This window comes from Berghia stephanieae, chromosome 6 (genome assembly GCF_034508935.2).
Source record: "Berghia stephanieae isolate SIO BIC M18660-M18661 chromosome 6, UCSD_Bste_1.3, whole genome shotgun sequence".
Taxonomy (NCBI): Eukaryota; Metazoa; Mollusca; class Gastropoda; order Nudibranchia; family Aeolidiidae; genus Berghia; species Berghia stephanieae.
This window is the reverse complement of record NC_088365.1, coordinates 15169711-15182210: the sequence shown is the minus strand read 5'-3', so window position 1 is coordinate 15182210 and position 12500 is coordinate 15169711. Positions and strand designations below refer to the sequence as shown.

General features: G+C 42.5%; 1 protein-coding gene across 5 annotated transcripts in view; it reads left to right on the top strand.

Annotated features, from left to right (window-relative positions):
* Nucleotides 1–10459, top strand: part of LOC144974558 (macrophage mannose receptor 1-like) — a 77678-nt gene extending 67219 nt beyond the window's left edge. For all 5 annotated transcript variants that reach the window (XM_078917538.1, XM_078917537.1, XM_078917540.1 and 2 more), the window contains 3 exons: nucleotides 6878–6978; nucleotides 9100–9219; nucleotides 10281–10459. In XM_078917538.1, coding sequence (XP_078773664.1) covers nucleotides 6878–6978; nucleotides 9100–9219; nucleotides 10281–10411 — 352 coding nt within the window. In that variant the 3' untranslated portion in view covers nucleotides 10412–10459. The remainder of the gene's footprint in view (nucleotides 1–6877; nucleotides 6979–9099; nucleotides 9220–10280) is intronic.
* The last annotated feature ends 2041 nt before the right edge of the window (nucleotides 10460–12500 follow it).

Sequence of the window (12500 nt, the reverse complement as noted above, 5' to 3'; positions counted from 1 at the left end):
TCCTCTGTTTTTCTTCGTTTTGTTTTTGGTTTTTGTTTTGTTTTGTTATTTTGTTTGGTTTTATTATTATTTTAATCGTAGAAATTAAGTTTTATTCTTTTCTCTATATGAGATTTTATATATCTAGAGCAATATCCACTATTTGAGGTCAAAACGGTTTACAAGGGGCAAAGTACTCATTTTACATATGAGTAGCGTAAAGAGTCTTTCCCAAGGAATCAACTTTGCGCCATTTACACCGGGACTCGAACCATGGACTTAACTGTCGGAAGGAGGCTTTTTAATAGTTCTCACACTACGATTTTATGACGATCTATCCAGGGCGCAAGCACATCACCGCAATACTCTTCAACAATCGTAACGTCATTTCTCTCGTAATGACGCATGGTAACTTAGTAACTGGCTCTAAACTATCGGAACAATGGCGGACGCCCTTATGAAATATTACTCCGACGAGCATAAAAGCGTATCCAGAGGGGAAAAAAACATTATAAATCTGATCATGTTTCGACTTTTACACATTCTGATCACAAGACATATGAAAAATTCTAGCCAGCATGAAGAATAAAAAGTACAGATTTTCTTTGTTTAGAACCACGATGGCCGCCGTTGCTGGGCGACGTGACATCAGACTAATGAATCCAATTGTGTATTGTCGCAAACCTGCCCGGAAGCTTCGTCACATCGCACTGTTCAACCCCTCTGCGGTTTCTGGCTCTTGACCCCAACGGGTACATGCTGGACAGGTAGCAAGCCACGACTGATGAAATGAACGAAGCCACTCTTACACTGGTGCAAAAGCCTGACAACTTCTCCCTCAGTTTCGGGGATTGCTGACATTATTGGGTCCCATTCTCTAAGTGTTGCTGCCAGCGTTCTCGACACTATTTGCATGGACTTGAAACGTTTTACATCTATCTTAGCGTTCTTGCTTCTACCCATACTGGAGTGCAATATCCCCACGTTGGAATAGCATAGTGCCAAGGCGGACGTCCTCGGGGACTAGCATCCCAAGCTGATCCCTCCAGCTTCCTCAGAAGACTGTTGCGTGTCTCTATCTTCCGGGCAACTCCTTCGAGATGCACCCGATAGGTAAGGCTGCGGTCCAGCGTAACCCTCGGGTATTTCGGATTCAACTCGTATAGGAGAAGCTGGTTCCCGACGAGGACGTTCAGTTTACGGCTGCCCCAGCCACTGCATAGGTGAAATGCAGTCAGAAGGCAGCAGCTTCTTATGGTTCACACTATTATGTTATGACGATCGACCCAATCAGCAAAGTCCGGTCCGCATTCGTGCACCGTCGCGAACCCGCCTGGTAGCATCGTCACAACACACCTTTCGACTAGATGCTCTGCCGTTTCGGGTTCTTGCCCACAGCGTGGACATATTGGACAGGAAGTTAGACCCCACTGATGTAACGCACCGGCCGTTAGGCAGCTCCTCGACCGAAGCCGATTCGCAGCTACCCAGTGTCTCCTCTTACTGGTATCAAAGCCTGGCAACTTCTCACCAAGCTTAGAGGAGTGTAGGTCCCGCCCCCACGAGGGATTGAATTCGTCCAAACCGACTTCCATCTCGTATGTGCAGCTCTGTCCGTAGTCAGGGATTCTGCGTACAATGGTTGCCGGGACTTATTTCGGCTCGAAACGGGGGCACCGTTCATTATGCGCATGAGAGGGGTATCCCCATTCCCTCTCTCTTTGATCTTACTAAGCCAGTTTCCCGTAATGGTCTCCCTCCGGACATCGGGGGGCTGGATCGCTGCCATTATCGGGCCCCATTCTCTAGGGGTTGTTGCTAGCGTTCCCGACACTATGTGCATAGACTTACGAAGTTTTACATCCACCTTCTCAACGTTTCTGCTTCTACCCCACACTGGAGCGCAATACTCCGCGGTGGAATAGCATAGTGCCAGGGCGGATGTTCTCAGGAGCGCTTGGCTAGCGCCCCAAGTCGATCCCGCCAGCTTCCTCAGAAGACTGTTGCGTTTCTCTATCTTCCGGGCAACCCCTTCGAGATGAACCCGATAGTTAAGGCTGCGATCCAACGTCACCCCTAAGTATTTTGGACGCGGCTCATATGGGAGTGGCTGGTCCCCGACTAGGACATTCAGTTTACGGGTGTGCCAACCACTGCATAAGTGAAATGCAGTGGCCACGGTTTTGGAAGTGTTCATCTTCAGGTACCACTTGTCAAAGTAGGATTTGAGTCTGGTGACGTCCTCGCTGAGTACGCTCTCGAGACGGGTCCACACTTTACTCTGAGTAACGAGTGCCCAGTCGTCTGCGTATCCCAGCCTCAGGGAGGAAGTGTTCGGCATATCGCTAATGTAAACGTTAAACAACATTGGCGCAAGTACCGACCCCTGAGGGACCCCATTCTTCAATTTCCTTACTTTGCTCGTGACGTCTCCCAGCGCGACGTGGAATTGCCTTTCCCCTAAGATCGAAGAGAACAACTTCAAGGTCTTTTTGCACCTTATGATTTTTGCAAGTTTCAGCATTAACCCATCGCACCAGACCGCATCGTACGCCGCTGATAGGTCTATAAACACAGCACCTGTTTGCTGTTTTCTCTCGAACCCGTGCTCAATATGCTCTGTAAGGGCAATGACCTGCTCCGTGGTGCACCTCCCTTCCCTGAAGCCTGCCTGCTCAGGTGGCAGGGCAGCGTCTAGGACCGGCCCCCATCGGTTTAATAGAACACGCTCCAACAATTTGTAAAGACAGCTCAGCAGCGATATGGATCTGTAACTGTCTGCCTCCTTCGCCGGCTTCCCTGGCTTCAGGATGGCAACTATCTTCGCGTGCTTCCACACTTGTGGAAGCTTTCCTTTTGCAAGGATGTCAGACATTGCCTCTGCTAGCCAGGCCCGTGCCCTGGGGCCCAGATGCGTCGCCATATCGGGATATACACCATCTATCCCTGCTGCTTTGCCGTTCTTCACTTCGCTAATGGCTGCACCCACTTCTCGGGGACTGAACGGGGCCGTCCAGTCCGACTCCTCCGCAGGTAGCGAGTCCAAAATCGTACGGTACGCCTTGCGGACACCGCGCTCAAAAGCCTGATTAGGGACCCGCTTACTACTAGGTACGGAAAACCCAAATTTAGATTATATAATTGTTGTCTTTAAGTTGCATTCAATAGGTAGAACTTTTTTTTCTGATTAAAATGGTATAAAAATTATTAAAATTGGTTAAAAATTTAAAAAGATATGTTATTTCGAAATTTGTAGAAAATCGCCTAAATTTGGGCTGCTTTGAAAGCAACCTTTTGTCCGTTTTCAAAATGCCGTATTTTCATAAATATTCAAGCCAGACCTCTGTAACTTTCTAACAATACACATCTTTTTATAAACAATATGTGTATTTTTTTCCTGAGCTCAACTCTAAGTAAAAAAGAAATAATTTGCCCCCAAAGTAGCTGACAAAGCCAAAATTGTCAATTTCAACACGAAGTTTCGAAATATCAGCGATTGTGCCCCTTGCCTGAGCCGGCGTATGAGTGAAGTGAATACGGCAAATTTGTAGTTGTAGTTTCGTTTTCAGTTGGCTGGTGACCGCAAAGCTATAAATCTTGCTTTCGTATACATCATTTTAAAGCTGAGATTTTAAACTTTCTTTTGATACCAGAATCGTCCAAATTTTCAAATTTTTCTTAATTTTTTTATCAAATTAAAGTTTTTAACTTGAAACTTCAAACTTTGAAAAAGATCATAAAAATGCGAATCTGGTATCGAATGAAAGCTTGTTCAATTTTCTTTCTGATGCAGCCATTGGCGTTACTATTAATAGCGCTGACGCGAACAGCCGAGCGGAGAGAAAAGATGACCGTCAGTTACGGTGTTCGAGTAGCGGAGCGCCGGTTCAAAAATCGGAGTTTAACCCTCTTCTTCAACTCAAAGCCATAAAATAACGACAAATCCTATGAAAAAAGCATAAACATTTTTTAAAATATGAAGATTTGAGATTTAATCTGATACCAAACACGTTTTATTTGACGGACTGAAAATGAGAAAAAGAGAGTGACGATTTGAGTTGAAATTCTCGGTTTGCCAATAAAGCCATGACTCGATAAGAGGGTTTGCCGTACCTATTACTACGGTTCTTAATGTTCTTGGCAATTGTGTCTGCCTCGCATTCCGGTGCAGCCTTCGCGAAATTCCGATCTGGGTCCATTTTCTTTATCAAACGCCAAGCGTGGCGGCTGGAGTGTGTAAAGTCGAGACTTTCCACGGTCTCCTGCCACCGTTGCTTCCTTCCCTCTGCCAGAGACTGAAGTAGTCTATCGGCTGCGTCCTGGGACTGGGTCTGCTGGTACTCTCGGTACAGCCCTTCCGACTCTGCTGTCCAGCAAGGGGTGTAGAATTTCCGTTTGCCCCGTGGAATAGAGCGTTGAGCGCTCTTAACCAGTAGCCTACTGAATCTGGTTATATTCTTGGACTTGGGAGGGATGGCAGGGCAGACCTGCTCGATATAGGAACTGAATTCCTCCCAGTCAGCCTTCCTGAAATTCCATCTGCAAAGTGGGAGAGACTGCACCCTCGGTATTGTCACCCCAGCTGTGACAAGAACCGGCCTGTGCTGGCTATGCGGAAAGTCCCCGAGGACTGTCCGCTTCACCTGCAGCGGTTCACCGTTCGCGCCTTTCGTTACGAAGGTGAGGTCTGGAGTATACTCCTTCTTATGGCGGGTACCCCGGAAGGTACCCTTGGCTGTAGGATCGTACACTAGGTGTAGATCATTACAGTCCATCCATGAGCGGAGTTGTCTTCCTGCCTCGTTGCAGTCTTGGTAGCCCCATTCGTGATGGTGGCTATTAAAGTCTCCTAGACAGATAGAAGGATGGCTGACCACCGGAACCGGTGGTGTAGTCCAAGTCGCTCTAGGTGGTTTGTAAATATTATGCAAACACAGTCCACCTACTTCCACGGAAATTCGGTTCACCCCATTGCTGTCCGTTACGCTCTCAATGACCCTTACCTTCGATGGCTCTTTAGCGTAAACGCTAACCTCTCCTTTGAGCCTCGAAGTGTCCTAGCGTTGGACCACCGTATAGCCTGGGATCTGGAATCGGGAAGATTGCGCGCCTGAATAAAGGTGGGTCTCCTGTAACAGGAGGATATCTACGCAGTGAACGGCCAATAGCTTTGATAAAAGCTCATTTTTTGCCATACTCTGGCTCTCGACGTTCAGGGACAATATGTGCGTCAGTTCGCCATCCCCGCCGTCGCATTTTCCGATCGGCAGGCCACGGATCGATCGATGCATGGGACGTTTGCTTTCTTTTCGGACGTGCCGACGACCCTGGCGACACGAACGCGGTATTATTTGGCTAGGCGGCAGACCGCTTCGCCATTGACGGGACTGATTGGGACTCGACATAAGGATAATAGTGTGGCGCCCGGGATAGGGCTGCTATTCGGGCACCGGGTTTGGATCAAATTTAGTCACACACCGGGGCGAGCAGCTCATGTGGCTCGTTGGCTCGATACCCGGGATGGTCTCGTGACGGTCGACCGGGATTTACACCTTTGCCCTCCCGTGTGCCTCAAGCCCCCTCACCACTGCAAGGTAAAGATCCACGAGGGGGGTCAGAAGGCGAAAGTCATTTCCAAAGAGCACAAAGCCACACAAAGTTTTAGAGGTTCAATGGTATAATTGGTGAACAACAATTATGAATTTAAAAACTTTAAAATCAAAAGAGAAAACAAAAAGAAAATGGAAATAGAACAAAATACGTAACCGGGAAGAATTTCAGCTCAATACATTTCTTCAGTATGATCATGGTTGAATGTTATCTCAGTCAATTAGTATTTGATGTTTAATTTTTCTTGGCAAAATAAGAAATACAGTTTAGTACGCAGATGTGTAACGAACACGCTTAAAATGAATTGTTGGTTATACGTATAGCAAGCACATGCCCATGTCCCATCCTACATCACCCCTTGTATCTTCCTCTGTAACTGTAACATTACTTATTTTTAAATATGATTTTCAATATAAATGATCATTTTTCACAAACTTCAGACACAGCTACAGTCCGGGACATTTACTATGTTATCCATGTACTCTTATGGATCATTTAAAAACAAAATCATAAACTGTTGCGTTTTGTTCAAGGTCTAAGTTATAATTAAGTAATTCCACTTAACTATTTTCTCTGCAAGAGATTGTTCTTTAGTCTTTAGATTCGTGATCCACAGCATAATTTTAAAGGGTTATTTTTTCTCTATCTGCCAATAACGTAATTTTTCATGATACTGTTACTTTTAGTCACTTTGCAAAGTAGTTGCGCGGCTTTGTGGTCTTTTGGTATGGCACACGTCTTCAAACCGGTAGGGCCCGAATTCAAGTCCGCTTAGAGCAGCGCAAGGTTGAGCCCATGGAAAAGGCTCATTCCTCACGTTCTCTCACTGACTCACTGCAATGGGTTTTAAATTAGTATCTGACCATTAAAAGCGCTTTATCCTAACTAAAATGTGAAATAATCTTACAGGCTAGGGGACCCTTATAAAGTGCTTTGAGCACTCTTGGTGGATATTGCACTATGATAAATGCTCACATCTCTTCTTTTAGTTGGAAAGTAGTTTACCCTTGAGGACATGATATTCTACATTATTGTTTCAGTTTTATACTCCACCCTCTAAATACCTCGCTCAGCCTCTTTTGTTTGTTTCCGGTTATTGTGGTGTGTGTATGTGTGTTTGTCTTCTTTTAATTTGTTTGTTTTTCTGTTTTCTAGTTTTGTTTTGTTTTGGATTCGGTTTTCTTTTCGTGAAAAAAATTACGAAAGAGTCAACGTATTATTTTCTTCTGCACAAATATGAAAATTCGTCATTCTTACAGTCTGCATATTTTTTATATATTCGAAATAGAAATAGCAAAACGACTTGGATAGGTATAAACGACAAGAAAGCTGAGGGAATGTGGGTCTACGAGGATGGAGGTCAGCTGATGTGGACCAATTGGCGTGATGGTAAGGAAGGATAATCTGTTAATACTCTTGGCTCAATAGGATTCAATAGTCTGATGTCACGTCCGCACAGCAACGAGCAGCTTGGTTCTAAACAAATATAATCTGTACTTTTTTTTTTCTTCATGCTGGCTAGAGCTTTTTTCACATGTCATGTGATCAGAATGTATAAAAGTCAAAACATGATCAGATTTATAATGTTTTTCTCCGTTGGATACACTTGTATGCTCTTTGGAGAAGTAATTCATAAGGGCGTCCGCCATTGTTCCGATAGTTTAGAACCAGTTACTAAGTTACTTTGCGTCATTACAATGGAAGTGATGTCACGCCTATGAAGCCTATTGAAATACAGTGCACTCTCCCGATAACGACATGGCTCGGGACCAGAGGTGCATGTCGTTATCGGGAACATGTCGTTATTCGGAAAATTTCAAGATGGCGGAAAAAGGGGTGTGGTTAGACCCTTAGAATGTACATTAATGTACCAACCATAGTGGGTGATCAGTGATCGGACTTTCCAAACATGTAAAATACACGAAGTGTGTGTGTGTGTGTGTGTGTGTGTAGTTTTGTTGTTTTTTGTTTGTTTGTTTGTTTTTGTTGTTGTTTTTGTTGTTGTTGTTGTTTTGTGTCATTTTCCCGATGTGATGATTGACTCATTCAATGCGCGTCACCCTTTTGTACCGATGACAATAGACACAGGTGTGTTTTCATTGGCTATGAGGTGCCTCTGGTAGGACATTTCATTGGCCGATAACAAAGTGATCTCATTGGCTATGAGGTGCCTCTGGCTCAGAGAATGAAATGAAACTTACCGGAAACAACATTTTAGCTATTTTTATTTTTGTATCTAGCAAAGTCACAGCCGATTATTGCTAACGCAATGTCGTTATCCGGAGAGTGGTCTAAAAAAAGTATGTCATTATTTAGAGAGTTTTATTACTAATAACATATAGTAAAAAAATCGGGACCGGGGGCCAATGTCGTTATCGGGAGAATGTCGTTATTCGGAGATGTCGTTATCGGGAGAGTGCACTGTACAATACAGCCGACTCATATAGACTTTCCGCATCTATCGACATCGTACAAAATATCGTTTGACTCATTAGTAAATGGATGGCTAGGTCGTTAAATATGGCGGAAATTAATTTTCCATATATACTGGCACTAGCGTCTCATCAAAAGGGTAGCATGAAAGTTATTCTCTGTTTAACACTACAAGACAGAGATGAACTTCGGTTTCGTGAGACCTATAAATATGTATACTGAAGGAAGGAACGTCTATTCAACAGTTCTTACGAACAAAATATCTTGAGTTTGATAACTACGAAATTACTATTTTGTGATTAGAGTTAATCGGACTTATTGCAATGGAGATGACAGACATTCTATAGATGTGACCCAGCACCTGAATACGATATGGTCAGTGGACAAAATTAATTTTGAATATTGATTTTTCGAGAATAGAATTACAAAAGTAAGAAACGACAGTCATTTCCCTTGATGACGCTTATTATCGCCACAAGACGACAGGGTGGACCTGATGTCAGGGAGTGACATAATTAAAATCCAGAAACATGAATTTTTAGTTTTTCACTCATAAAAGACATCACTTCAAAATAAATATCAAATTCAAGATTTTATTATATGTCTACAATTAGTTGCTTTTAGGTGGAGTTTTGCCATTCATGCATCATTAGTCCACAGTTGTTCGATCTTGATTAGGCAGCATCATAGAACAATGCCGAAACGAGGTAAAATAATAATCAATGGGGCTACTCATCATGAGTAGAAGTAGAAAAGGAGACGTGAGGCAACGAGGGAGAGATGAGATAGTGAGGACCTTATCGTAAAGCTGCAAACGGTAGACAAAGACAGGAGGAACAAGAAGCTGACAGAGCCTCCTGTCTCGATGCTGTCAGGCTGTGACAAAAATTTTGCACGAAACGACCGATGAGAGGTGCGAGCATTTAGAGAATGTTAGGGAGTCACAAATATTATGGCACATATTGAACTGGTGCTCATTACTTAGTTTTAGGGTTTAGAGTTGGGACAGTTACAAGCAAACCTCCAAGGGTAATTAATTAGGAATTATCATTTTTGTCTTTGATTATTATCGAACAGGTGAGCCAAACAACAAACTTAGAGGCGGAGAGGATTGTGCGGTAATGACGAGCACTACCGAATGGAAAAGTAGACCTTGTTCATTTCGATATCATGGGGTCTGTGCTGTTCAAAGAAAAGGTAAGCTCCCCCCCCCCCCCCCTAAAAAAAATCAATGTTGTGAGGTTGCAACGGCTTTTCCAACATGACAAGTAATGGCCATAATTCTCAAGGAGGAAAGAAGCCCGTTAGAAGCTGCAATTTTGAAGTAAGCAATAGGAATGGAGTGGCAATCCTTAAAAGCCAAAAGGTAGATGCAACAAGACTTTATCTCAGATTCTAAAACGTCCAAAGTTACATTAACAATTATTGCTACTTCGTATTGACAGATTGACTAAACCTGGTTGCCCAATCACAGCTAAATAGTAGAGCGATCATAAAAAGTCCATGACTCAATCCTCGAGAGAGGGGGAGAGAGAGAGAGAAAGAGAGAGAGAGAGAGAGAGAGAGAGAGAGAGAGAGAGAGAGAGAGAGAGAGAGAGAGAGAGAGAGAGAGATTCAAAAAGAAATGAATCAAAAAGTGGCTAAATGCAAAAATAGAGATAGAAACAAAATTTGAAAGAAAATGAGGAGGAGCAGGAGGGAACAGAGAGAAGTTAGATAGAAAGAGTAGGAGCATAAGCAGTACCTAATACATATATACTGGGTGGGGTTCCTGGCCTCCCATAGTGGACAGGGAGGCACTGACTGTGTCTTCTATTCCCCTATGTCTGTTGTCCAGCTTGTTTTCTGTCTTTGTCAAAGAATGAGATTACTTGGTTTTGTCCTGCCCTGGCCAGATACCCTAGCTGGGAGGATGAGACGTTTAGCCGATCTCAAACTAAGTACTTTAATAGTGTGCTCTTGGAATCTACATCTGTTTCCTATTTGAACCAATCCCCCTTTCTCTTACCTTTTTTTTTTTGGTTGCTTTAATTGTACATCTAGAATGTTTTTACTAGATATCTCATTTTCTTCCTTTTTACTGGCGCTGATATGACCTTGATGTGTTGCAAGCGCCGTAAAACCCTTTAAAACAAACAAAACAATATATATATATATATATATATATATATATATATATATATATATATATATATATATATATATATATATTGTATGTAATGCCTTTAAGTACACTTTCATGTCTTTTTCACTTTCAGTGCAAGCAAAGTGTAAGGATTTCTTTGCAAACAAGTGTCCAAGGCTATTGGCTGAAAAACGCGAGATGTGCTCAGACCATCTCAGCTATGCCAGTCAATATTGCCCTATGACATGTGAACTTTGTCATTAGTCAACTTTTTCTTTATTTAAAATCAGATAATAAAGCAGCAAAAGATGATCTTTGTGTGGCCCTTCATTTTAATTTTGAACATTATTCATCCCAGATCGAGATTACCCTGGGGTTAACCGCAGTCCAGCACAGTAAAGTCTTGCGCGGCTATGTGGTCTAGTGCATGACATTCGCCTTCAGATTGGAAGGTTCTGGGTTCGCGTCCCACTCTGAGCGGCGCATATTTGAATCCTTGGAAAAGGCTCTTTATTCATATTCTCTTATCGTACTCATGAGTAAAATGGGTATCTGCTCATGAATTGCGCTGTCTCTGTCGGAACAGAAAATATAATGTAATCGCCTAACTGGCTTCATGTCTCGATCTACGTGTTAGGTGTTGCTTTGTTTTGATTGGCTTTTTCTATACCTCACAGTGATGAGAAGCAGTTTATTATCTGCTTGTCTCTTTTTTTTTAGATTATAATGTTGTGATGATTTACACAGGCTATTGAACCGGAGACGGCTCTCTCTTTCTCCCTCGAATCACACCAGGTCGTTCGTTAGAGGTCAATAGAAGAAGCCATAAGCACAATTAAAAACTGTATCCCGTGCTTTTTCTTCTTCCTTGATTATTTATTAGGTTATAAGGCTACTATTCTCGATTTTTCATTAAAACTTATGATTGTATTGTAACCCTCTCCTTACCAGCCATTTTCAGAATTTTCCCCAAAACTCCACACCCACCCAACACAAAAACAGAGAGTTCTTACTCAAACAGAAAAGCAACAAGCACATTCTATACACAGTGGCGTGGGGCCATTGGATCGAATGGTGCCAGGCACCACACCAATCTTTAAAAAAATCATTAACAGCATAAATTAATAAAAAATAAAACTGAGAGATTTAAACTCCACTGTCTTTCGCCAACTCGCCAACAACATACTGCCTTTTTAGTCTCCACTCTATAAGATTCCGAATCACGCACTGCGCCGACTCGTGTGTTTGTGACATCACTGCGCGAATTCGTGACGAACACCGTGGTGCAAAGCAATCCCAGCTCCAGTTAATGCTCTATCCATTAGTATCGCTACAGCTGATTGAGCGAGAGACTAGGTCGAATTATACTATCTTCAAATAGCGGAAAACCCCTCGACTTGTGCCAGGATCTGAGAGCTCCACCGTTGGACTGGGGGGCTGCGCCAAATTAGGGTAACTTCGGCCATCCAAAATATTACATTAACTGTCAAAAACACTGATCATTGTCAAGTTTATTTGTAAGCAGCAAAGAAAAACAACATAAAACTTTAAAATATGACATATCAAAATCCCCCCCCCCCTCACCTCTTTTTCACGATTATTGAATAAAGTAATTCCTTGCAACGAAGCATTGTGGACGAATTTACCAACATTTTTCTTGCTCGTAGTGCCGAGTTGATGGCGCTACGTGTGTATGAGTGTTTATTTGTGTGTGTGTGTGTGTGTGTGTTTGTGCGTGTGTATTTGTGTCAGTCAGAGAAAGAAAGCGAAGATTGTCAACAGTTATACTTTTGGTGTGTTTTTAGATTTTTTAAGTACTTAAGTGGAGTGATTTTTTCTTTGTGATGCTTTAAGATCTGAATCTACCTTTTATTTGTGCAATCATTAATCGTATTTCATTGATTTCCATTATTTGAGATATACTTTGAAGTTTTGTTTTGTTAAACAATGAATTGCAATGAATCAAGTTGACTCTTTACTTCACCGACCGTTTGGGAGATTGATACTAGATGACAAATTAGAAATAAAAAGACTAGTTCCTCCCCAACCAACTGGTTTTGAATTAACACAGGTGTGGAAATCTCGAAAACGCTCTTTTTCAGTGACATGGTATGACAGGCATGAATGGCTCACAGTTAGTTTAGAAGAAAAAAAACGTTTCTTTTGTTTTTATTGACTACTTTTTACAGATACAACAAACACTGACAAATCATGGACATTTATAGGCTATAGTGACCTTAACGACTTCCATCGTATTTCTTGACCTCCTGAACGTTGTTTTAGCACCCTTAAAAGAGTGAAAAATTTCTTGCGAAATTCAATGAAACAGGAGCGGTTAAATTCGTTAATGATT